The 26311-nt window shown below is 41.7% G+C and overlaps 1 protein-coding gene across 1 annotated transcript; it reads left to right on the top strand.

Annotated features, from left to right (window-relative positions):
- The first annotated feature begins 21 nt into the window (after window positions 1–21).
- On the top strand, window positions 22–26243 carry ZCCHC2 (zinc finger CCHC-type containing 2). Its single transcript, XM_083747155.1, has 14 exons — window positions 22–1186; window positions 4156–4261; window positions 6852–6928; window positions 7724–7795; window positions 8432–8544; window positions 9990–10084; window positions 11586–11669; window positions 11875–11932; window positions 14283–14412; window positions 15635–15699; window positions 16543–16634; window positions 20174–20302; window positions 21990–23441; window positions 24367–26243. The coding sequence occupies exons 1-14, from the start codon at window positions 257–259 to the stop codon at window positions 24432–24434; spliced, it is 3471 nt and encodes a 1156-aa protein (XP_083603281.1). The 5' UTR covers window positions 22–256; the 3' UTR covers window positions 24435–26243.
- The last annotated feature ends 68 nt before the right edge of the window (window positions 26244–26311 follow it).

The raw sequence follows: 26311 nt of genomic DNA, 5'->3' as shown, positions 1-26311 counted from the left end.
GAGGGAAGGAGGGGGCGGAGCGTCGCGTCTTGACCTGCGCAGTAGAGACTTTCTATCCCTCCCTCCCCCCGCCCTCCGCGGGCACGCAGGCCCTCACGCACTCCCTCAGGCCGCCGCCATCGCAGGCTCCTCAGCTAGCGCCTCAGGTTTCCTGCTCGGTGACGGAGGGCCATGAGCGGCAGCGGCGGCTCCTGACGGCGGCGCCGCTGAGCCCGCCTCGCTGCTCGCTCCTCCTCCTCCTCCCTTCGCGCCGAGGATGCTGAAGATGAAGCTGCCGGTGAAGCAGCAGCAGCAACGGCAGACGATGAGCCACCAGGAGGCGGACGACGGCGGCGGCGAGGGAGCGGCGGTTGGCGGCCTGGCCTGCCACCCGCGCCGAAGCGGCTCCTCAGGGGCGGCGGCTTCCCCGGGGCCCGGAGGCCCGCCTCTGCGGTGCCTCTGCGGCTGCTCGGCCGGCGGCGCCCGCGAGGCGGTCTACGAGTGGTTCGGCCTGGCGCTGGGCTCCTCTCAGCGGCTGGAGTTCGCCGTGGGGCTGCTGGACCTGCTCAACCCGCTCGAGCTGCGCTTCCTGGGCTCTTGCCTGGAGGAGCTGGCCCGAAAGGACTACCACTGCCTGAGGGACTCCGAGGCCAAGGCCAACGGAGGAGACGCCGCCCCGGCGGCCACCGGCAACCCTGCCGCCGCCCAGGCGCAGCAACAGCAGCCGCCGCAACCCCTCACGCCGACGCCGCCTTCCCCCCCGGGCGCCGCTGCTGCAGCCGCTGCTGCTTCCCCGCCTCCGGCCGCGCCTGCTCCTTCGCCGGGGGGCAGCGACTTCCGCGACCCGGCCGTGCGCTCCAAGCTCATCGTGTACTTGGCGCTGCTGGGCTCCGAGAACCGAGAGGCGGCCAGCCGGCTGCACCGGCTGCTGCCTCGCGTGGACGCCATCCTGCAGAGCTGCCGGCCCGGCGGCGGCGAAGAGGAGGAAGCGGCGGCGGGGAGGGGCGAGGAAAAGGCGTCGTCGGAAGAGGGCCTGGGTCTGGTGGCCCAGGAGGAGCTGCTGCTGCTCTTCACCATGGCATCCCTGCACCCCGCTTTCTCCTTCCACCAGAGGGTCACCCTTCGGGAGCACCTGGAGCGGCTGCGGAGGGCCCTTTGCCGCGACGGCGCGGAGGACGCGGGCGGGCACACCTGCCGCGGGGGTCGGGTAAGGGCGCCGCTTTGAACGCGCGGAGAGAAAAAGAGAGAGAGGAAGAAACACACGTCTCTCGCATCCCCGCCCCCGCCTTTTGCTAATCCCCCCTCCCACGCGTCATGAATGGAGTCTTCCCGAGCCTCCCCCCCCCCCCCCGGTGCTCTCGCCTGCTGCACAGGCGCCCGGAAGAACTTCTCCTTGTGACATAACAGTGTCTCGAGTTAGGGGATGAGCTGTTAGAGGCCCTCCGCGCTCCATCCCTTCCTCAAAGTGGCCCTTTAGTGGCGGAGGAGGAATCTGGTGGGCGGGGGGAGAGCTCAGTCCGTGGGGGTGAGCTGCAGTGTGTGTGTCTGCTGCTATAGGTCCTCTTGTCCTTAGCAGGATGAGTTGACCCAGTTTATCCTTCTGCTCCTGGAAGTAAGGGAGTTTCCCATTGCCTCACCGCTGCTTTTCCACAAAATATTTTGGTATATGCTGCCGCGGATGTGCGTTGCACAGAAAGGCAGGATATGGGGGGGATTAGTTTAAATCAACGTTGCTGGTTATGTGACCGTGCAACTGGTACGTGCAACGGCCGTGGTTTAGATAGACCTGGTGGCACAGAATTAGAAGAGCGTGAAAATCGGAAGTTGAGGCATATTTGCAGGAGGCTTGAGGTACTAACTCCCATTTAGAGCTTCATTTTCTATTTCTAAAGCAAGCCTTCTATTTTCATGAGGGCATAGAAAGGCCTCAATGATGGTGCCATTTTTTTAGTTTGCATCAACATACAAGCAAAAGGATTTGTAGGTGTAACTTAAAAGCCCTTGCACAGTTGAAATGGGATTTCCTGTTGCCAGTGGTGAAAGAGCCAAAATGCCTCAGCAAATGATGATGGCAATATATTTTCCCACATTTGTTCTGAGCATATGATACAGTGCTACATCTAGGTCTGGGCCTCAGGGCCAAAGTCAAGGACACCACACTGAGGAAGAAGGCAAAAAACCATGCAGAGAGTAACTTGGGATGAAGTTTAATGGTAAACAAGGCTGCTGTCAGTACCTGGACTGGTGTTGGGCATGCTGGGGATCACCCAAGTTTGATGCTAGTTGCCATAGAAACAATATCCACACACACTGGAGTAATTATACATACCTGGTTACAAATGTGCATTTAATTATATCTTTATTTTATACATAAATTATCCTTTTCTAAAACAAAATCGTGCTTATTCCCAAGTACAGTGGTGCCCCGCAAGACGAATGCCTCGCAAGACGGAAAACTCGCTAGACGAAAGAGTTTTCCGTTTTGGAGGTGCTTCGCAAAACGAATTTCCTATGGGCTTACTTCGCAATGTCTTGCAAGTTCCTGTGGGTATTTTTTCCTTCCCCCCCCCCCCTTTGTTCTAAGCTGCTTATCTGCTTATCCGATAAGCCACTAAAAGCCACTAATATCGCTAATCCGTCAATGGGCTTGCTTCGCAAGACGAAAAAACCGCTAGACGAAGAGACTCGCAGAACGGATTCTTTTCGTCTTGCGAGGCACCACTGTATGTTTAGCATCAGGGCGGCAAAAGCAAACAGCATTTCTTTCCTCTAATTGTGTTGAAGTTTAAGCAAGTTTCAGATGTGAAACTGCACCTGATCGGGGTATATTTTTGCTATTGTTATCTTCTGTTATACATTATGAATGTCAAAATAGTTATAATCCATGGAATAATTGAGGAGGAGGAAGATAAATGTTAAGTGTGTTCTTCATAACTGAAGTGTGTGGCCCTGTAAAACTATTAATTCACTATGCAGTTTCTGAACATAGGACCCTACATTTTAGTATTTTGAGAGAAAATAAAACAATTGTTTTCACTCCATGCATTTTTTTATTTTTTTAATAATTATTTCATTGATATAGCATCATCTGTCTGTTTTCCAAAGAACAGATGTGACAGGTTCCTAGCCCAGGGTCTTACAGGCACTGTTAGTGGTTCCCTAGACCAGATAGATGGGAGGTTGCCTGCTTTTCAATGGGTTACAGTCCCACCAAAGAGCGAGTACACAGCTTGCAAGTACTTCTGGATCTGTTGCTTTTGTTTGAGGCTTAGGTAGTCTCAGTCCCATGGATTTCCTTCCATCAGCTTTGACTGGTGTCCCAGCTGCATCCCTGTCTGGACAGGAATAGCCTCACTTATGTTGTCTATGCCCTAGTAACCTCTAGATTAGATTACTGCAATGCATTGTATGTGGGGCTGCCTCTGTAGGCAGTTGCAGAATTAAGTGGTCAGTTTGCTCACCAGGGTAAGACTGACCATACATTTCCAATCCTGGCCCAGCTGCACTGGCTGCCAGTTAGTTTCTGAGCCCAATTCAGAGTGCTGGTTTTGACCTATAAAGCCTTAAATGGTTCAGGATTGCAATACCTCAAGGACTACCTCTCATATGAACCAACCTAGACTCTGCAATCATCATCTTGAGACCCTTCCACGAGAGGTCCAGAGGGTAGCAACATTTCTGCGTTGGCTTCCCGCTTGTGGAATGCTTTCCCCAGGTTGACTCACCTAGCACCTTTGTTACATATTTTTAGGAGCCAGGCAAAAATATTCCACTTCTCCCAGGCCTTTGGCTAATTAAGCCAATATGGCCTTTTAAACTAGGTGAGAGGTGGACTTTTGCTTTGCTTTGTTTATGTCAGTTGGTGAATATGGTTTGGGGAAATAGCCTAATAGGCCAAATTGGACCCCTAGCTAGAGGTTTCTCGCTCCAACTATAGCACTTGGTTTAAAAATTTGAAATGACTGCTCCAATTTAAAATAACTTATTTGATAATGCAACATACATTTAGAAAAGGAACAGATTTTTAATTACAGACCCTAAGTTGCATATATAATGCATTTTGCATTACTTTCACATGCATGTTGTTTCCTTGTTGTCTTTCTACTGTCATACTTTTATATCACTAAATGTAATCAGATTTATATTTAATATTTTTATTTCTTTTCCTCAATTTAGAACTTTTCTAATAACGGCATGGCAAGGAATGAGAGCGGTTTACTTGAACAAAGGGCAGCACTTCATGATAAACATATGGTAGCCTCCCACAGACCACAACAAGAAGGTATGTAGATCAAAATATCATATTTTGAGTAGCTAAATTGTTAGCAAAGTTTTTTCCCCATTTTATGTCTTTTGCTCTCAGTTAGTGGTGAAGTGGAAATGTTTCCACTGTTATGTTGTTCCATCAAAAACATCCCATTTTTGGAAATATGTAGCTTTCGTAATATCAATTGGTATAATAAAAAATGAATCAAAGTCAAATTGGGCAATTGTAATAGAGTATCAATCAAATGTAAAAACCAAGTTACAAGTAACTTTTTGAAAAGACTATTCCTTAGAAACATATTTATGTGCACAGCTCTTCAGGTATGCTAAAATGAGTGTATTTTCCGTGTCTTCCATTTTTTCTTAAATTGCTACTATGGGCAATGTGTGTTAATAAGTTGCCACGTATTTGAATATTTATAAACCAATAACATAATTTCCACCTAAAGCTTTGAATTTGTTTGATTATAACATTTAAGGTACCCTGAGTATGCCTCAATTGATTCATTTTTTTCTGATAAAATACTTTACTTTGACTGCTTTTTATATTTGCTTACGTTATATAAATCAAACAGATATGCTACATCACATCTCTGGCAGTGGAAAATAAACAGAATCATCTCCCTGCCCACCCCCTCCAAACTTTCATTGGTAGTTCGAGTTGATGAAATTCACAAACTAGGAATATCCATTTTTGCTATTGCAAAGCTTTTTAATAGGAGTTAATTAAGATACTGTATTTTTCGCCCTATAGGACGCACTTTTTCCCCTCCAAAAATGAAGGGGAAATGTGTGTGCGTCCTATGGGGCAAATGCAGGCTTTCGCTGAAGCCTGGAGAGCGAGAGGCATCGGTGCGCACCAACACCTCTCGCTCTCCAGGCTCTAGGAAGCTAACCACAAGCCTTGCGTGCCCATGTTTGCGGGCGGCACCGGAGGACGCCCCGTGCTTCACGCAGGTGTCCGCAAGCCTTGCGCGGCAGCGCGGAGCACAGGGCGCCCTTTGGAGGACGCCCCGTGCTTCGCGTAGGTGTCGGCAAGCCTTGCGCACTGAGGGGAACTCCCCCCGGGCGCGCAAGGTTTGTGGGCGGCAGCCTGGAGCATGGGGCGCCCTCCGGAGGACGCCCCGTGCTTCGCGCAGGTGTCTGCAGCCTTCTGGCGGGCGGGGCGCCCTGAAGCAGAGCACCCCGCGCGCCGGACAGACATCGGCCAGCCCCACAAGCTCGGGGGACAGCGGGGAGGCGCAGCGCTGCCATCCCACTGTTCCCCGACCTGGTTAAGGGGGGGAAATCCTTTATTCCCCCCCCAAAAAAAAGTAGGTGCGTCCTATGGGATGAAAAATACGGTAGCTCTTAAGTCCAGTTAATGGATTAGAAATTGCTGGGAGGTAGCAGAGGAGGGACAGAACCCTTTGGTGGCATCCCACTACATTTCTATACTGGGTGTAGAAAAGAGGGCTTTCCTCCTGGTAGTCCAGTTTAGATATGGGCTGCGTGCAGAGGATGGAAAAAGAACTCAGCCCCTTTTCTACTGGCCTTAAGACTTGCCTGTATGGAATTCCTTATTTCCTGTTGCTACTAGACTAGTGTTTAAACACAAAGTGGGATAAGTTTGCACCTATTTTAAAAATAAATAAATAAATGTAGTTGCGTTCACATCTGTTTAAGTTAAAAGGAACTATGGTTCAAAAATTAATGAAGTCTGACTTTTTCTTGCCTTGGGACTAAGCCTGTGGTGTTGCAGTAAGTGGGGAAGATTGTAATGCTACGAAATACTTAAAACACTATTTAAAAGAGGGATGGCTGGATTTGGTTTTAAAGGTTCATTGCCCCTTTTGCAGTGCAGTCCAGCCAAGTATATTGCAATTCTACTTTTTAAAGTTGTATTTATGTTTCAAACTGTGTTTTATGTTTTACACTGCTTAGAGGTATTAAAATATTAGGTGGTTTATAGCTGTTTATAAATAAATAAATAGTGTTCCCACCTTGTGGTAACTACCTTGCTTCTGTTCTGTCCTCTCTTCTCCTTGCTGTTCTTCATTTCATAATGAGTAAGGGGAATTGAGAGCTGTTACATTTGATAAAAGATGGCCCAGTCAATGTCTTCATTGTGTAGGAGGACAAACGTAGTTGTCTAAAATTGTGGAATTGTTCTTTTTACACTAATTCTCCAGAAATACCTGGAACTTCTTCAAGGTTATTGAGAGATAACTCATGATTTAATTAATTCTAGCTTGCTGATTTCTTGGGTTGCTGAGCTGTAAAACAGTTTGAAGTCAAACAGTGAATTAGTGCAAATAGGCCTTTAACAATTCATTTTGGCAGATATCGCTGTGTAGCCTATGCAGGTATAGTTGGATCAGCATATACTGGGCAACAGAGGACTAGCCCCCATTGCACAGTGGTACTGATGGGTAGTAAATTGAAGACTGTGAAAAACCATATAGTTAGAAAGAAGCAGTGATGTGCTGTTTCCAAATATCTAATTCCAGGTCCAGCCTTCTAGTGTTTTAGCAACCTGGGCAACTAACCTAAGACAGAGAGGTTAAATCATGAAAAGTCCTTGTGAACTGTTGAACATTTTTACATTTCCAGTTTGTGTTTTTCAGCTGTTCATATTGAAAAGATAATGCTGAAAGGAGTACCAAGGAAAAGAGCTGACAAACATCTGGAGTATACTTTTAAAGTAAGTGATCAATCTGTGGGCTACAAATACTTGCATTGATTGCAGTTCAGAGTTAAAATAATAATGAGATTTTGCTATTGTATTTCATTACAATGTTTGTGCACTGCTTTAAGAAGTTTGATTGAAAGGTGGTCTAAAAATATAAGAATACATTAGAAAAGGGTTAAAATGTCAGATGGATGTTCTTGCTTATTCAAGCAACACTTACCTATGCATAGATTCACTGAGTTTTTTTATGGCAGTTGGTTGTATGAGTATTGTAATTCATTATGAAAACACTGCTGCCTTGTTATATTAAAACAGAAATGCTTATGTCAAATTGAATGTGTAGTTTGAAATTGGCTAATTGGGGCACCATAATATATTTTAGTATATGTGAAGTTGATATTTCCCAACTAAAAATGCTAATTTGGATAAAAAGATTTATCTATCCTCATACCATTTGGAGGACAGAGAAATCATGAATCAAGTACTATATATAAAGAGTACTTGATACATGTTGAGTGAACTTACTGTAGTATGTCAGGGCAATGGTTTAGAGGTTGGATATTACACCAAATGAAATCAGTTTTGGGATGAGATTCATGCTTGTATCTGTCTTATTATCATGTTTGGGAATGCTGGAATACCTTCTGTTTCTAAAAGTGGCTTCCCCAACAGGCTGATTGAACTTAGTCTGGAAGGCACCAGGATGGGAAAGGCTACCTTGATTACATGGAACATTGGTATCAAATCTGTCATGGTACCCTGTAAAAGCAATGTATGGCTATATAATTTTATTTTCTTTTTCATCAGGTAATCTGGTCTGATCATTCTACATCCTGTGTAACAAAAACACATCAAGATTTACAGGAATTTCTACTAAAAGTACGTATTTCTACTAAAAGAACTTCTAAACACTAGTTACTGAAAGGTTTTACAAGTTGGCTTCCAAATTATTTATCCTATTTGCCATGAAACCTGTGGATACCAAAGTAAAATTGACTACTGCAAAATAGGCACAATGTAGTAGCTTTTTTCATGCCTGGAAGAAGTTGTAGTTCTAATTAGAGAAGGGATTAAGCCTTAATTAACATTAACCTGCTTTTATTTCTAGTCTGAAGGGACTGGTTGTGTTTAAAAACACACACCCAAAAATTGCATTAATCAATGGTCTGTCTTGTTATTGGGAGGGGGAAGTTCAAATGCAGTGCTAAGTAAACATCCTATCAGCACAAGATTTCCTGCTTGCACAGTGCCCCCAGCCTTGCTGTTCTAGTTTGGGGGGTCAGCTCTTCGGAGCAGTTTTGAGGAGGGTGTACGGCTGTGTAGAGAATTGGGGGGGGGCAGATTGTATAACTGGGAATCCTTGTGCTGATGGGATGCTTGCTTAGTGCTGCATTGGATATAAGCCACTGCTGATAGAGTGTAAAAGGAGCTGTTGCCGCCTTATGATGATTTGCATGACTACTTTGATACAAATTGCTGTTATCTGCCAATAATTAACATTATCCCTCTCACCAGCTTCCAAAGGAACTTTCTTCTGAAGCATTTGACAATACTATTTTAGGAGCATTAAATCAAGGGTTCCAGAAGCAAGAAGAAAGGCGACACCTAGACTTTGAACCCATGATAAGGTAATCGTTTGAGGAAATTAATATGGTGTTTACTATATTAATTTTGATGTGGTCTCTCACCTTCCATATTATGCATTTCGTTAATCTTTTTAAACTAGAGATTCACATAGGAAGACACCTTATACCAAAACAGAACATTATTATATCTAGCTCAGTATTGTTTACACTGAATGGCAGTGGCACTCCATGTTTTTAGACGAGAATCTTTTCCATGCCAGGAAATGGAGGAATAGAGGTGCCAGGAATTGAATTTGGGACACTTTGCATGCAAAACATGTGCTGTATCACTGAGCTTCACTCCTTTCCCTTAATCTGCACCTATGGAACTATAGTTCTGCAACTTCAGAATCCGAAAAACAAGGCATTGCTAAGTCTGCATAGCTGTAATTAAACTGCATATTCAAACTGGTGTCCCCAGAATCCTAAGAATGCCGAGTTCGTTACTTTTGTAGAAGGAGGAAGGAAGGGGAGCATAACTTTTCCATTCCTCACTTGGAGAGAACATTTGTGTTCCTGCATCTTTGGAATATCCTCTCTAAAGAATTTTGTTTTGCCTCTTCTGACTTTTTTTGAGAGAGCGCTAAAAATGTTTATATCCTGTTAGGCCTTTGACCTATTCTAAAGGCTGGCGTTTAGGGTTCTGAATTGCATTTTTTACTTCATTGATTTTGATTTTAAGCTGCCCTGGGAGGTCTGGCCCTTAACAGAACGATAAATTTGTAGAGTGCCAATATGAATGAAATCCAGTGCTATTAGTTCTTATGTGCATTGCTGACCATAAGAGTACAGGACCTATGCAAGTGTTGCATCCAACACATAAGATATGGACATGAGAATTACTATGCATTCTACTGCGCCGCCGCTCTTGATTCTGACTTTTTAAGTAGTTCTTAGCTTCTTGCTTTATCATTTTATCATGTTGGGCAGGAGAGGCATGGCTAGTAACTGGGTATGAGCCTTTCTTCCCATCACACATAAGACCTTAGCAACGCAAACTGGCCAAGTTGCATAGGTACATCATCTGTCTTGTACCAGACACCTGAAATAAACTGTACCTGTCCATTGTGTATACATGTCATGCCAAACTTGGCTTTGTCACAACGTAATGTTTAATGCAATTCTTATTCTGGGTCAAGCGTTAGTGTTTTAACATAAGCTTCCATCTGCACCCCTACCCAAAATAGGATATGAATTAGAAATGGGTAGAATCGTATTCTTAAATTTGGTTTTTAAATCACAAATCTTAACAGAGAAAAGCAAGGCAGCAATCAGAATAATATATGTCCTCTCAGCCCCTCATTTTTTGTGGTGGGGGGGGGCTAGTTCACATTCCAATTCTGGGTGTTTGGTTTGGGTTTAAATAAAAGCTAAGTTGAATGAATGAAAAAGTGATTTATAGGTTAAGGTAACCTTGATTGGATTGTTTACTTTCTATTTATTTTTAGGCAGCTGTTTTCAACAACATCTCAAGCTTTTCTGCAGAATCAAAGAGTAAACAGCTTCTTTCAATCTCTGTCCTCGGAGTCTTTGCACGTGCACAGTAAGAAATTTCTAAACACACTTCTGATTGATTTACAAATTAATACAAAGTGTTTGTATCAGATAAACTTACACACTTATATTTAAGATACACTTACATTGACTTCAGTAGGATTAATAGATGTAACTGAAACTGTGTGCAGTCTCAGACGGGTATATCAAGATTTGATAATAGCCACTAAATTTTGAATGCTACAGCCTGCTCGCCCCCTGGTCCTTTAAACTTTTGAGGTCCAAACATACACTCAGTAGAAAGCTATAAACTCTCCTAAGCCTTTAAACATTGTAAAACTGATGTCATCTGATTCCAGGCTCCAGAAATGCCATCATGTGCTTTATCAACATAGTCGACTGATCCTATCAATTGTGTTCTTAGAATTTCTTACTAGAGTTCTGTCTTTCAGATAATAACCCTTGGAAAACACTATTTCCAAGTATGTTGAAAACTGTATAGCTTTTGTACAGTGGACTTCTCATTTAAGGCAGCCAGCTGTAAGGGTTCAGAAGAACAAAAGAATGCTTGCCTTTAAACAGGTTCATTGTTGCATTTTTAATTTAAAATCTTCTGCTGCTGGGTGATGCATTTACAAGAATTTGGTATTATTATTATTATTGCTTTTTTGCCAGGGCAACCCAAAGCAACTTAAAACAAATAACACACATTATAACCATCACAGAAAAATCTAAAAGACATTTTGTGTATTGAAAGGGCAGAATTAAAACATCCCACTCAATAAAGGAAGCCACAGATAGTTAAAAGCCAAAGGGTTGGTAGAAAAGAACTGTTTTTGCGTGGTACCTCACAATATGTAATGATGGCACCAGACAAACCTCCCAGGGGAGCCACTCCTGAAAAGGCCCATTCTCAGGTTGCCATCCTCTTAACCACTTGTGGAGGGAGCTCATGGAGAAGGGCCTTTGTATGTTTAGCATGCTCTTTGGAGTATAGATCCATTCCCCCCCCCCCCAAATGAATGCATGGTTGACATAAGCTATCTAATGATATACTGTATCTTGAAAGCTGGTCAGTAAAAAAGAAGATGTGAAATTAAATGAAGACTGAAAACCGATGGCGTAAGCAGAGCCATCCTGTGTGGTCCTTAGCAGTTTCAGAGATTAGCATATTAAGAACAGATAACCAGCTAAAATTATCAACTTACTGTTTTACAATAAAATTAACTTGCTGCTGTATTGGCAGACAAGGACTCCTAAACCAAGAGGAGGAGAATGTATGTGTGAGAGGCTTTGGAATGTATATAGTTCTGCTTTTAAATACATAATTTTATCCCTCACACCAAACCGGTACAGGAGTTCTCTAAATGCTCCTAATGTTAGACTGGTTAAGCTGCCATGGAGTCTTGAAGCAAATTAAAGCAAGTAGCTGCAAGGTATACTCCCCATAACTTCAAATTTTCTACAGCCCTTTGTAAAACTAGGTAGCTGTTAAAATTAACCTTTTGAGTAATACCTTTTGAAGTTGCTCAATGATGCTTACCTTCCAGATAATCTCCAATCTTCTCTGAAGACATCTAAGCTACCAGAACATTTTAAGGAGGACAGCTCAGAAGCTTCAAGTCAGGAGGAAGGTAAGCATGCATTTCAAAATGAACTTGCAGTTCATTATCCTCCCCCCCCCCTTACCCCTACTATAGTAGTATTTTTGCTCTTGTGGAAATGCAGAGGGCCAAGGATGAAATTTTATTATTTATTATTTGACTGGGTTGCCCCAGCCACTCTGGTTAATTAAAATTAACTTGATCAATAATGTTTTTACTATTCTTTCCTATCCAGAAATGATACAGCACACAGTGATTCACAAGAAACATAATGGGAAATGTCCTATTACGAAGTAGGTCCTTCTTATTTTCTCATTTAAACTAATCCATTTGATGCTTGGTTTTTTTGAGGGGAGAAATATCTGTCATACTGTTGTTAAGAAATTGCTAGGGAACCTCTTGTGGCAAATTGTAAATCTTATGTTTACTATTAGGAAAATTTTGCTACGGTACAGTTTTCTTTCTACATATAATTCAAGGAAACAGCATCTGTGAAGACAAAGGCTAAATCATGTACCATGGGAAGGGAGACAAACCAGTTAAGCCAAACCCACCCACCACTTTTTTTATTATTCGCTGCTGCCACCAAGTGGATATCTTTATTTTCCCTTACTGCCTTCCACAGAGAAGTCCTTTAAAGTTTTGGACTTTAATTCATCCAGCCTACTCCCAGCGCTGGATAGAGTGGCAAACCATTTGGTTGTGGGGTGAATAACAAGGTTTCAGATGAAGTTTTTCAAAAACAAACTATACTTTCACTTAAGATTTTTGTAAGCCATGGACACAAAAGCATATATTTACAGTTTGAGTAAGTAACAGAAATAAATGCATCCAGCTTATACCTGTTCTAGGTTGTTCCCCTAACTAAGCCAATAGTTTGAATCATTTAATTCAGTTCTGGGCCTAATTGTTCTCTTCTTCATATTCCTTTTTGCTGCAGTGCTGAACTTTCCACAATTCCAGCTTTCATTCTGTCACTAACTGCCCTATTTTCTAGCATGACACTGTAGACCATCTCTCTAGACCAGACATGTCCAACCAGTCAACTGTGATCGACAGGTAGATCCGCTGGTGATCTCTGTCAATCGCGGGATTAAAAAAACTCTGGAATGAATGTTTCTTTCCCCTCGCTCTGTCCCTCCATCACATATTTTTCCAGCTTCTATTTGCAATGGTGGATACGATACTGTGATTGCCTTTAGCACTGCCTGCTCTTGTCAGCTGTGGCATTTGAGTTGAGTTATTGATGTTATTTCCCCTTTTAAGAAGCTCAGCAACTGTGGTCAATTCCCCAAAAAAGCTCAACAACTCTGTCTCCTCCCAAAAAGCTTGACAATCCTCAATGACAATGGGTAGATCACCGCCAGTTTTTTCTTATACTGGAAGTAGATTGCAGTCTCTTGGGAGTTGGATCGGCCTTCTCTAGACCAACTTAGACCAACTAGAGAATAGAGTTTTGATTAAATTTCTATTTCCCGTTAATTGCCAAGTTCCTAGGGTAGGTATTTGATCTTCCTGTGCACAGGTTAATGAGCAACACACTTTTTAAATATTTACAATATTACAATAAATTAATATTTACAATAAAAATAGTTTGTGCATATTATTATTATTATTATTATTATTATTATTATTATTATAAAAATGAGAAATGTTTGTGCCAGCATAGATATTGTTGTGAAAGTAATCATATTTACATGGTTGTAAATTACTCCATACTCCCAAATTCTATAACATAACAGGTTCCACTTTTCCATAAATATGCTACCATCCTGTCTTCCTTACCTTATTTTGACATCCGAAACTTTCAATAACTGTTGAAAAGTTGTTGACACTTCTTTCTTCCTTTCCATGTTATACCTAATACACATCCTTGCAGCTGTCAGAAGATAATAATTTCTCTGGCTTCCTTGAAATCCCCTCTTAAACTTCTGACTCTCCTGCAAACAACTTGCTGAGCAAAACATCTCCTTATACTTTTAACTTTCCTATGAGCATTTGAGCTCCAATGCGCAAGTGCTTTTGAGGCGAAAAGAAACCATTTTACAATTTTTAAAACCCCAGCACAAAATAGCAGACAGTCTTATTTCTTCACAGAGCCATTTGAAGAAAAATTAACATGAGCAAAGGTTAAAAGGACCTCTTGAATGAGCACACTTCACTGACTTTTTACTTGCACACATTCCCACTGTCTAATCTCTTCAGCCATCTCTGGTGTGGTAGCCCATATTAGCTTGATGCACAATAATTACCTTGGAGACACTTGCTAACCTAACTTTTTAAGACTGGCAGAAGACTGGGTGGTGCTGCCTGCTTGGAAGATTCCCAGTTTGTTTATGTAATAATTTGTATTAAGCTTTTCAATGGTGCAATACAATATAAAAAGAAAAACATGCAAAATAAGACAACCAATAGCAGGCTCAGACATACCACTGCTAAGGGAGGTGAAATCAGTGAATTAACAAATGCAGTTGCTACTTTGTCCAAAGTGTGCAGATTAGTGTCTATCTACAGAAACACAGTCTCTGAAATTTAGTAAAAAGAACTAGCCTTGTGGATTGTGCATGGGTGGACATTTTCCTGGATGAATTGAAATATTAGAGGTACTTTCAGTGACATAAACTCATGTATTTCTTACAACAGCACAGTTAATGCTAAATGTTCTTCACTGGATGGCTTCAACATAAATTCTGAGCATAACGGTGTGGCAGACTGGAGAAGAAAAGGCTGTGCTGTTCAGCAGCATCCAGAGCATTGCACATTACTTGATCAGGTATTTATTTGATGTGTCTTAAAAGCACATATTTCTTAAGTGGCAGCAGAACCCCATTGAATTCACGTGTATTATTTTTAATAGAAACCTCTCTGGAGTGACAGTTAGTGCTGGTGATGAATTACACCACTTTTCACAAGAGACCTCTTACCCCCCCCCCCCCCGCCATAGGCTGAGTGACAGGTGCCAGCAGTAGCATTTCAAAGGGATGGAAGGGTAGAGCAATGGACAGGGTGGGGCAAGCTACAGAGAGCAGAAACATAACCCAGAGGTTTTTGCATAATTTGCAAGGTTCATGGAAGGGAACATTACAGTTCATAAATACCATGTGTGCATTTTTTAAAAAAAACAACTTAGGTAATGCTCTTCCTCATCTGAAAAGCAAAAAGAGCTGAAACCACTATCTATAGTCTTCTGCTTTTGAATTGAATTGTGCCACTCCCTGGGTCACTTTAAGATGAGTGTTAGACAGTGAGATGATCTGCACCCCATCTTCCAGGCAAGGTACTACAGTGGTGCCTCGCAAGACGAAAAGAATCGGTTCCGCGAGTCTCTTCGTCTTGCGGTTTTTTCGTCTTGCGAAGCAAGCCGATTAGCGGCTTAGTGGACCAGCTGATAAGCGGCTTAGCGGATCAGTTGTTAAGCGGCTTAGGGGCTTAGCGGATCAGCTGTTAAGCGGCTTAGCGGCTTGGGAAAAGGGGTGGGGAGGGGAAAAAACCCCACAGGAACTCGCAAGACATTTTCGTCTTGCGAAGCAAGCCCATAGGAAATTTGTTTTGCGAAGCACCTCCGAAACGGAAAACCCTTTCGTCTAGCGGGTTTTCCGTCTTGCGAGGCATTCGTCTTGCGGGGCACCACTGTATCCAGAAGCTACTAGTTGACTCGCCACAGTTTTAAGTAGTGAAAGCCTTGTACGTCATTCCCATTTTTAAGCAATGGAAATGCTTCATGTTTAAGCTTAGATAGGACTTTCAAAGAGGAAATCATATGCAAATATTTATTTGACTCAGTTAAGACAGAGAGGTTCCTTTAGTGTGCTGTAACACCAGCAGAGCATAAGCATAGAAAATTGTGAGAACTTTTACATCTCATTCCAAATGATGAGCTGTTACGTGGGAGGAAAATAACTTTGTGTCAACATTGTTCCTTTGGTCTAAGTGCAGTTGTAGCAATTGTCGGTCTCTGAAGTGGGAGGCTTTTGATCTGCTATTTCGTTCTCCAGTATACAGGGGAGAAGAGAATTTTGCCTGTAATGAGCAAGAAGAAAGGAAAGCTTCAACCAGAAAAGTAAGTAGTACACATTAAAAAGAAACAGAATATAGCTTATGCATTTATCAAAATATAGCCATTAAGTATAGCATTCAAATTTATTGGCTTCTGTTAGAGGAAAGTTGATCTTTTTCAGAATCTGCTATGAATTTTTTGTTTTTGTTTACTATGAGTGGTAAACAGAGTACAAACCGTGGCTTCCGCTTGCAGGTTTGTTTGGAGAGAAACAGATCACGATCGCTGGTTCACACACATTTAGCCAAGTTTATGGTGTGTTTCTTCCAACCCCAGGCAAGGTAGAATAAAGTAGTAGCAATTGAGCAGCATGCAATAGCACGATGCTCATTTACAGTACGTCATTGATTGTTTCTTAGGTCACATCCACACCATATATTTAAAGCACATTTATACCACTTTGACAGTCGTAGTTTACCCCAAAGAATCCTGGGGATTGTAATACACCCCTCTCAACTGCTTCCCACTTCTTCAACAAACTGCAGGGCCTAAGATTCTTTGTGTATGGTGTGGATGTGACCTTACGGTGGCTTACCGTGATATGCACACCAGGTTTTCATGCAAATGTTGACTTACTTTCTAATAGCCTAATCAGAGGTTTGCCTAGACATACAAAATACAATTTGTTAATATAATGCAATGTATTAACATATATTAATATATGCATGTGTACCAGTAACTACGGTCATGTTAAACCAAAAGTTTAAAAACTTTTGAGTTTTGTATAGCACAATCCATATCCTTGAATAATTTTGAAGTTGAATTGAAAATACTAACCTCAAGGTCCTATGAGAGACTTTATGACCACTTATTTGAAAAATGAACTATGTTTGTATTCTCACACAGAGATAAAATAAAGAGAACTGACGCCAGGTTTACCATCAGAACTAGCTGTATGAGAGTCGCCGATGCTCACCTCCACCCAGGAACAGTAAAAGGTAGGAAATGTGGTTGCAGACTTTTCAAGTTCGTTGGAGAAGCTTCTCTGTCAGTGCCAGTTATAGGCAGGGCCAGGGACAAAAGCTGGTGGAGCAGTGGGTGTGGCTCTTACCTTTGTACAGTAGTCTACATTCCAGAGGTTTCTATACACGCATATCACTTGACCAGGAAATCAAGCGACCGCATCACAGTTAAAGGAGTACACTCGGAAGAGTGCAGAGCATGGACCTTGAGGGTTGTGACCTGGGAGAGGGAATGGCCTGAGGAGATTCTCAAGTGCTAGATACAGGCCTTGAGGGTCATGATTTGCTACTGGGCCTGAGGCTCCCCACTCAAGTCTTAAATTGTTTGATTTATACATTAATCCATTTATGTATACTGCATACGGTTGATTGTATGGCAAGATGAGCTGATAGGGCAGGAAAATATTAAGATTCTCTTAAAATTGCCAGAAGTCTTCTTCATGGTCTTTCCCATTAGTAGTTCTGTGTATGAATACTGCACTTACACAGAGTCAATTCTGGAATCATTCTATAACTTTAACTAGGCTTGTGCCCCACTACTTGAGAGGACATCTTATACCGTCTATGGAACTTGAAGGGCAAAATGAGTGCTCCCAGTTCTCTGATCCCTGCAAATTCTCTTTTCAACTGTTCTTCACTTTTATTAAATTAGAGAAGCTTTTCCCCTTTATTCTAGCTAAGAGATAGAACTCATTTTTCTTTCAATCTGCGATTTAATGTAGTTGTCCTGCGTGTCTATGGCACAGTTGGGAGTGTGATGTTCAAAAGGTGCTGTGGCTATCAAGGTGTTAGTAGAGAGTATCCATTCTGGATAGGACCCACCAGTGCTTTGGTTTGTGTCAGTGAATGGCATATGGTAGGCTGTTCCCTACGCTAACAGAAAAAAATGATCTTGACATGGTCACTATTCCACTTGAGATACTGCCGTGGGGAAATGGCTGCAAGTACTGTAAAGGGACTGTGTTTCATCTCTCCCCCAACTCAAGTCACCTGACTCCAAGCTGATACTTGAATACAAGGCACCTGTGTAAGGTCTAGATGAAGATCTGAAATGGCAAACGGCTTCTTTTGATCCTCTTAATGAGTCCCAAAAGCAGGCATAAGCAAACTCCTATCATCCCTAGCTAACAGGACCAATGGTCAGGGATGATGGGAATTGTCCCAAAACATCTGGCAGGCCAAGTTTGGGGATGCCTGCCCAAAAGGATAATATGGCCATGTCAAGCTATTGCATTGATCCTCCTCTACCAGCTTTCTCTTCCTCCAATCTAATTGAGTAGATTCACTGACAAGACTTGGTTCCCAGTCTGTAGTATTAGTGTCCTCCAGGCAGAAATTGAATTCTGCCCCAGTAATTGTTTCATCAAAGCCCAGCCTTCCAGAACTGATCCTTGATAAAATCTGCTGCATCTCCTTAGAACACACACTCCTGGATGCAGTGTTGCATCAAATGTTCAGGTCATGCAGTCCTCCTTGTGCATAGTGTTTCTGTTTAGATAGATGTTCTTGAAGATTGCCTTCACTTTCATATTTTGTCCTACCATTGAGACCATAAATCCCTAGAGCACAGAAAAAATTGAAGTCACACTTGTTTGAGAAGCCAACCATCTTACTTTCCCACATATAAAACTGTTGATGCTTCAAAACCCTAAATGGTAGCCATATAGTGGTACCATAGCGCGATCTATGACTGGAACCAGTACTTATGCATGCTGCTTTCAACTCTGCACTGAGAATTAAATATTTGGTTCCCTAAGCCTTTCTGATGTGGAGCCAGCATACTCTGTGAGATTCACTTGTTCCAAGCATACACTTGTTACAATTAACCATTTCCTTCCTTTCACACTCAAATCGCTATGAAATATCTGTTGCAGAGGAGCTATGGAATATTCTTTTTAATTTTTCCGAAACTAGGAGTACAGATCTAGTTTGAACATTCATTAATGATCTGGGGTCTGGATACCCCTTTTCTTCTCAAGTGACTAGATAGGTAAGGGGAAAGCACTTCTATGTTTTCTCTTTATTGAGTATCTACATGAAATTATTGATCTTACTGACATTCAGGAATCTGAAATTCTGCTTAAGCCAGTTGGAACGGTTGCCTCAGTGGCATCCTGGAGCAAAAGGAAGATCAGTCTTGATATGCACTCAAAAAACAAGCAATAAAACTCCACTTGTTACAGCAGTTTCATCATCTTCATCTCTGATTCTATTCTGTGGAATAGGTTCAGCCATAGTGACCACTTCCTTGGTCCCAACAGGTCCAGATTTTCAGTGACAATATCCTTATCATATTTGGCACTAATACATTCTCCAATGCCAAAACCTCTGGATGGAGTGGGGCACATATTTTTTTCCTAGTGACAATTTTATATCTGCTAGTCTGCCCAGTAAACTCTGCATCCTCTGCATCTGTACGCAATCTGACTTAGCCCTTGCCTTTCAAAGGAGATCTCCAACTTAAATTTGTCGCAGGTTTTGATTGGTTAACTTTTCTGTTTGCAGGAAAGTCTTGCATATCTGTGAGTCACTCTGGTCTTCCCCCTTTTGTATGAGTCATAGTTCTGGAAGGATATCTGTTTTGTTTGTTACGTCACTCTTAAGATGTCTGTGATTCCAACCAACCTCCAATTCTCTTGATGGCTAGCTGCCAAGTAATAGATTCTGCCTAGACTTGGGCATTATAGCATCTGGAGAATGGCTATATTTTGTGCGTGTGTGTTGGATAGAAATACCTCTTTAAAATGTGTGCCACTGCGTACTTGCTAAAGCTGATGTAGCATTTGGCAGAGCATGTCTTTCATAGCCTGTTTTTGGACCTAAAGCCTTCATCCTCTTACAGGAGTCAGCAAGCCAGTTGTGTTCTTCAGGTTGCCACAAGTACAGCTTAAGATACATGCATATGATAAGGTCCTCTAAAGAGGAGGAAACGTAAGTGTTAGCAACCTGGCCTAAAGTTCTAGAATATTCCCAGAGTTGGCCCAGAACCCTGTTTGGAACTGCCCAGATAATTACTTAAACAATGGCAATCCCATGTTTAGATAGGACAGGATGTATCGTGGGGATGCTCAGGATTATGATGATGATTTATTTTGCAAAGTTGACTTGGTCGTGTATTTCTTCCAAAATTACATGGGCCAGAATTCAAATAATTGAACACCAGCCCTCTGTTGCTTACTTTTGAATCAGAGGACTTTGAGCAGCACTCATACATGGTGGGAAGATTAACTGTTCAAAGAGAGGAAGTAAAAAACTCCCACTGTTCATGCCAATGGCCATTGTGTCTAAAGCAGCTCTTTGAAATTCAGCCATAGATTCTGGTAGATCATGACAGTGGCATTGTGCAGTTGTGTAAAGGTTCTTGTTTTTTACTATTGGATAACAAACAAAAGATCCTTACTATGGACTTGACTTCAGGTAGCACGTGAACGTTGCAGAAAATGGCAAGTTAATATGCATATTAATTAATTGACCATGTCTAGTGGTAACCTTTGCTGAAATGAAATCTCTTCTAGATTCAAATTTAGACATTACAATGGGACATGACACATGTGGAGAAACCTCTTCAGAGAGTTACAGTTCTCCTTCTAGTCCACGGCATGATGGAAGGGAAAGCTTTGAAAGTGAAGACGAAAAAGACAGAGGTTGTATATCTGTACTTTTAAAATAATAAGAGTATATATATAATTCCTTTAGTATGCTTCTCCTTTCATTTGGATTGGTGTGCCTAGGTCAAGGACACCAGAAATAGCCTTAGCAACTCCACTGATAACTAGGTATTATATTCTACATTCTAACTGAAGTTTTAAAATCTGGATTCCTCTGCACAGAGGGGGACAGCCTTCCTCTTTGATCTTTTCTCCCTCCCTGTTTGGGAGCACTTGTCTAACTAAACCATAAATGTATTTGTGAAAACTGCAGGACATCTTTGCAAAGGTTCAGAACATCATACCACAATGTAACCTGCACCTAATCTTGTGAAATGACTTCTTTTTCATACCTCTGTGACTATATTCAGAGTGGCTTTAAATGCCTCTTCTGAACCCATGGATGAGGAGGTGACTATTCTGCACACCCATTCCATCTGCCTCATATACTAACAAATCTCTACTCTCTATTAGTGTCATCAACAACTCTTGTTTTTTATTGGTCATTAAAAATAGACTTAATTTAAGCAGAATCGTAGAGCTGGAAGTGGCCCCAAGGGCTATCTAGTCCAACCCCCTGCAATGCAGTAATCTTTGCCTGTATGTTTTGTGGGTTCCTGAGAGAAAAGGCTTGAAAATAAATATAGGCTTAGTCAGAGCTGGGCTTCAAGCTTTACTCAAGTCCCACAAAATCTGAATTGCCTTATCTGTTCTTGAATTGATGTAATTTTCCAAACTTGCCTATTATGTATTACAACCTTAAATATATAATTTGCTTTTCAAAAACACTTAAACTCACTGACTTTATTTTCAGTCATTTAAAATGTTTTTACATAACTACTTTCCCACTTTAGTAATGTAACTGAGAAAGTAATGTATTTCATGGAATTGTAGAGTTGGAATGGACCCTGCAGATCATTTAGTCCAATTCCCTGCTATGCAGGAATACACAGCTGTCCCATATAGGGATCAAACCTGCAACCTTGGCATTATCAGCACCATGCTCTTCTAACCAACATGTATTTCCTGGGTTGTATTCATTGCAGAGCTAAGTACCTCATTGTGTGAGCAGAACAACTTCCCTTGTACAACAGGACTTCTCCCTCCTCCATGCGCCCCCTAAATCTGCTCTGGACAGATTTTGTGGTGGTGTGATCGAGGATAGGAATAAACCATTAAACAAGAGGAAGTCATTCTGCTCATACAGTTATTTAGCTGAATACCACTTGATGTGTCTATTCAAGATACTGAAATTTTATTTACAAATGCCATGCCTGTTTCACAGATAAAAGGACTACCCACTTCTCATGAACATAAACTAAATAAGAGATACGACTTTCACAGTGCAGTTGAATAATTGTGAGCATGTGCCTTTCCAGGGCAAGTGTCTTTTTAAAGGTGCTCAAATGATGGCATAATATGCCATACGGTGATTTTTGTAGCTTTCAATTGTGGTACCAAGTTGGATGCTTCCTGTGAGCAAGAAATGGGAAACTGAAAAATAGCAAGGAGCAATCATCAATATAAATGGCAACTTTAATCTACCTGTCTCTCTCCCCCCCCCCCAAAAAAAAATATTGTATTATTAGTCCTTTTAAAGCTATTTGAAGTGGCTAGGTCTGGAAAATATTGCTTATAGAACCGTTAATGTTTAAGTGCTTAATTATACCCTATTTCCCCACAGACACAGATAGCAATTCTGAAGATTCTGGGAACCCAAATGTGATGAGATTTGCTGGTTATGGTGCTACAGACCTCAATAAGTCACCTGCACAGATTTCAGTGAGATCAGACAATGGAAATATCGTAGAGGATCCTTTGAATCCACAGTTTCAGCACATTTCCTTTCTACCTGCTCTGCACTACGTGGTGCACAATGGTGCACAGAAGCCTGAAACTGTAGTCCCACCACCCATATCTGCTGATGGGAAAACTTTGGGAATGGTGGTCACAAATGCAGCTCCTGTTGGCATGGGCTCCACTGGTGAATCTGAGAAACACGTTGAACTTCTGTCTTCGCCTTTGTCTACCACTTTCCTCCCGTCCGCAGTCCAGTCTGGTAGCCCTGCATTGCATCTAGCAATACACAGAATGAAGATACCTTCGCCGCAGGCGCCGTCTGAAAATTGTGCAGTTAGTGGACCACAGCAACAAACTGGAAACTTAAGTATTGGATCACCAAACACTGCCTTTATCCCAGTCCACAACCCAGGTAACTTCCACGGACCCACAGTTCCTACTACAGACCCAATCTCAAAACCTTCACCCCATGTGATGGGCTTAAATCAAATGGTGCCTCACGTTGAGGGGAATGCAGGAGTGATCCCTCAACCTCCCAGTCTAAAAGTAGTTGTTCCTGCAGCTGGCCTCTCCACAGCACTTCCACCAGCTCCGTTTCCTGTTCCAGTGACTCTTCATGCTACCAGTGTGTTGCCCAATCAGAGTACGACTGTGCTGAACACTGTGGCTTCAACACCACCACCTCCATCATCTGGTCTGTGCGCTAGTCAGGTCCAGCCTACAGTTCCTCCTGCAATTCCTACCCACACACCAGGTCCTGCACCCAGTCCGAGCCCTGCTTTAACACACAGCACCGCCCAGAGTGACAGCACATCCTACATCAGCGCTGTTGGAAACACCAATGCCAGTGGGAATCTCTTGTCTCCACCGCAGTTGGGGTCTGGGCCTTGCGGGCCGTGTGGGTCTTGTGGTCGCAGATGCAGCTGCGGGACCAACGGAAGTCTTCAGATTAACAGTTACATTTATACCAATCCTCTTCACGGACAGTTCTACCGAGTTCCATCTTTCATCCCTCTGCCATCACTTTGCAGTGGTAGCTACCTCAACCAACCGCATCAAACCAATGGAGCACAGATTCCTTTTTTCGTGCCTCGGGCCTCATATGCAAACGGGCATCTGATGCATGACCCCGTAATGGGGAGCCAAACCAACTACGGTATGCAGCAAATGGCAGGATATGGGAGGTTGTTCCCTGTGTACCAAGCTTCAAATGTAGTTGCCAATACTAATGGATCAGGGCCCAAGAAGAATGGGAATGTGTCCTGTTATAATTGTGGTGTTAGTGGGCACTATGCACAGGACTGTAAGCAGTCATCTTTGGAGGCCAGTCAACAAGGTAATCCTAACTCCCAACACGGTTGCTTCTGAATTCACTTAGCTTCTATTCTTGACCCTGCTGCTCCCATCCTGCTATCTGTGGGTTGTATGACACTTTGTGTGCGTGTGCATGCATGATTGTCAGTAATGTCATCTAAGAGCTTGTAATTGGGCCCAAATAAGTTACTTTTGTCGTAATGGCATTCACAGATAACCAAGCAAAAAACTGGGTCACACGGCACCAGTAAGGGAATAGCAAATGAAACTCGCAGTGCACCTCCCTGGTTTATTAGATTTTTGCACTGCTAAAATGTGACTCTGTATCTCTAGTAGCACATCCCAAAGCAGTTACAAAACAAAACATGGTTTTTAAAGTTGGTAATTTACACATGCTTTGAACTTAAAACCAACCACTCACTTACCCCTATGCATAACAAATCTCCCTCTCCCTGTTAATGTGACTGATTAGACATTTCAAAATGTGTGGATAAACCATTAAAATGTAGGGTGCCATCTGTTTTATAGCAGTATTCTTTTTAATATTTGTAACTGTAATTTATCCATTTCCACCCCTTGGGGTTTTTTGTGTTGTTGTTTTTTTGGTGTGTGTGTGTTTATATCTGGTAAAACTTGAACAGAGAAGATCAGTTTGGTAGGCTGAAGCTATGTGTTCTAGAGTAGTCCCATTGAAATAGGTGGAATTGCTCTACAGTTGTTAAGTCCAGTATACTGTATGCTTGCTTGTTTGTTTGGAAGAAACTGTCTTAAGACTTTCCTTTTATCTAAAATCTGTCTTCTAGGCAGGTTATATAGATGTAGCTTCCATTTGGATGGAAGAATAGGATTTGAGGAAGGGTATGTTCATTTGGGGGTTTTGTAGGTTTTCTTATAACTTTATTATTAAGTGTAAGCAGTGACTTAGTAAGTTCTTTTTCCTGTTCTAGGCACTTACAGATTGAGATATGCACCTCCCCCACCCCCTTCTAATGATACGTTGGATTCTGCTGACTGAAACCAAGTAAACATTGCCTACATACCAAAATGAAGGTTGGGAAGTCTGGGGAGTTCTTTGGATTTGAGAGATTCCTTGTGTGTGTTTATTTTTTTTTTCTTTTGCATTTTTTCATTGCTCGTGAATGTCTGTTGTAATACAAAGGAAGAAATCGGTTTTGCTCCTGGTCTGACTTGCATAAAGCATGTTGCTATCTCGGCCAATCAATCAAAAGAGTATTTGAATGAATAGACTTTTGCACTGAAGATATGCAATGTTTACTGCATATTTTTTTTTTTAAAGAGAAGGTCATTTAACCTCTGACTACACTGGTTGAACAGCCATACGGTTGAAAGGGGTAATTGGAGCATGCTCTCACAAGCCACCTTCCCCTTGCCCTCATTTTCTCGTGCTGCTATTGTTCTTTCCCATCTTTCGCTGGGTCATTCTCTCTCCATGGGACTGGATTGATGTTCAGCCGTTTATTTCTGGCCGTAACACTAGTAAATTCCTATGCTTTTGATCTGATGGGGGCATTGCTTGCTTTTTTTTTGAGAGTTTGAAAATTCACAATAGTACATGTGCAAAAACGGACAAAATAAAGAGCTTATATGTGCCTAAAAGACACAAATAAAACATAGGATGGGGAAGGCTTAAAGCTGTGTGTGGACCTTTAACTGATTTCTGAAATAGAAATACATTGAACAATTTTACTTCTGTTGTAGTATTATTATTTTTTAAGCCTGTTGGTTCAAATTGTGTAACTGGTATGAATGCCTTAGTTTGTGTGTCTGCATTTGTAATGACAGTTGGCAGCAAATCCCTTTATTAAACATATACACTACATTGTTGATACAAAAATGACTTGATTTTTAACATCTTCCCCTTTAGACTGTTACAGTGTTGTGTTAGAATGTAACTGGTTTATTTCAATCTGGTCAAAAATCTATGTATTCTACAGAACCCTCGGGTATTTGTATACTAGAACCAGTCTACCAAATAGCAATGTCACTTTCTTATGACAATTTTACCACTGTGTGATCACGATATAATGTGAAAGGCTCTGATGAGTGTAAAGATTGATCATGTTATATCACAAAGTTTAACACTGCTGTATTTTATTTCTAAAAGCCAAGATGTACTAAATTGCTTCCAGATAATATTTGATTTCTTAAGTGCACTGAGTTTATCTGGAAGAAAGCTTTTGACTGTTGAAATCAACACTGAAGTACCATCCTTTGTGTACCCATAGGTATCACAATTCATAGAAGAAATGTAGATTTTGCTTTAAAAAAAGAAGAAGATATGCAGCAGATGGGAAGCAGTCAAAACAGTTTTCATTTCATTTCTAATTGCTAAACAAGAAACTTGAAGAAGCTTGATTTACTACATTTCTTCATAGATAGCATTTATATTTATAGCACCAATATATTTTGAAAGTGAGGGAGTAAAGGGGTAGATGAGAGCTTTAATTTAAAAAAGAAAATTAGCATAGGAAATTATCTCCGTTATAAAAAGTACTTTTATTTGCTCTGGGTATGTTGGACCATATTAAAATGAAATAATTGCTTTTGAGTTTAGTGAGGGTGTTGAAAGCACCAGTGGACTTCATTCTCAATTATCTGCCAGTTTACTTTATGGAACTTTATGATTTCAGATACTGTACTGTAAATGGGAGGTATGTTGCCTTCTCTTTATTTGTATGTTTACCATATACTTTGATATTTGAAATGTTATGTATGGGAAAGCTCACTTATATTTCTAGAACAAATTGGATTTTATGCAGCATATTTCCTTGAATTAACAGCAATAAAAAGAGGGAAAAAATCATGTTTGAAAATACTGTACTTTTATTCAAGGCAATGAATTGTCTTACCCATATCCTACATTGAAATTTA

Source organism: Podarcis gaigeae (genome assembly GCF_964106915.1).
Source record: "Podarcis gaigeae genome assembly, chromosome: 7".
NCBI classification, from domain to species: domain Eukaryota; kingdom Metazoa; phylum Chordata; class Lepidosauria; order Squamata; family Lacertidae; genus Podarcis; species Podarcis gaigeae.
The sequence above is the reverse complement of the archived record's forward strand: the minus strand, read 5'-3'. Positions and strand labels throughout refer to the sequence as shown.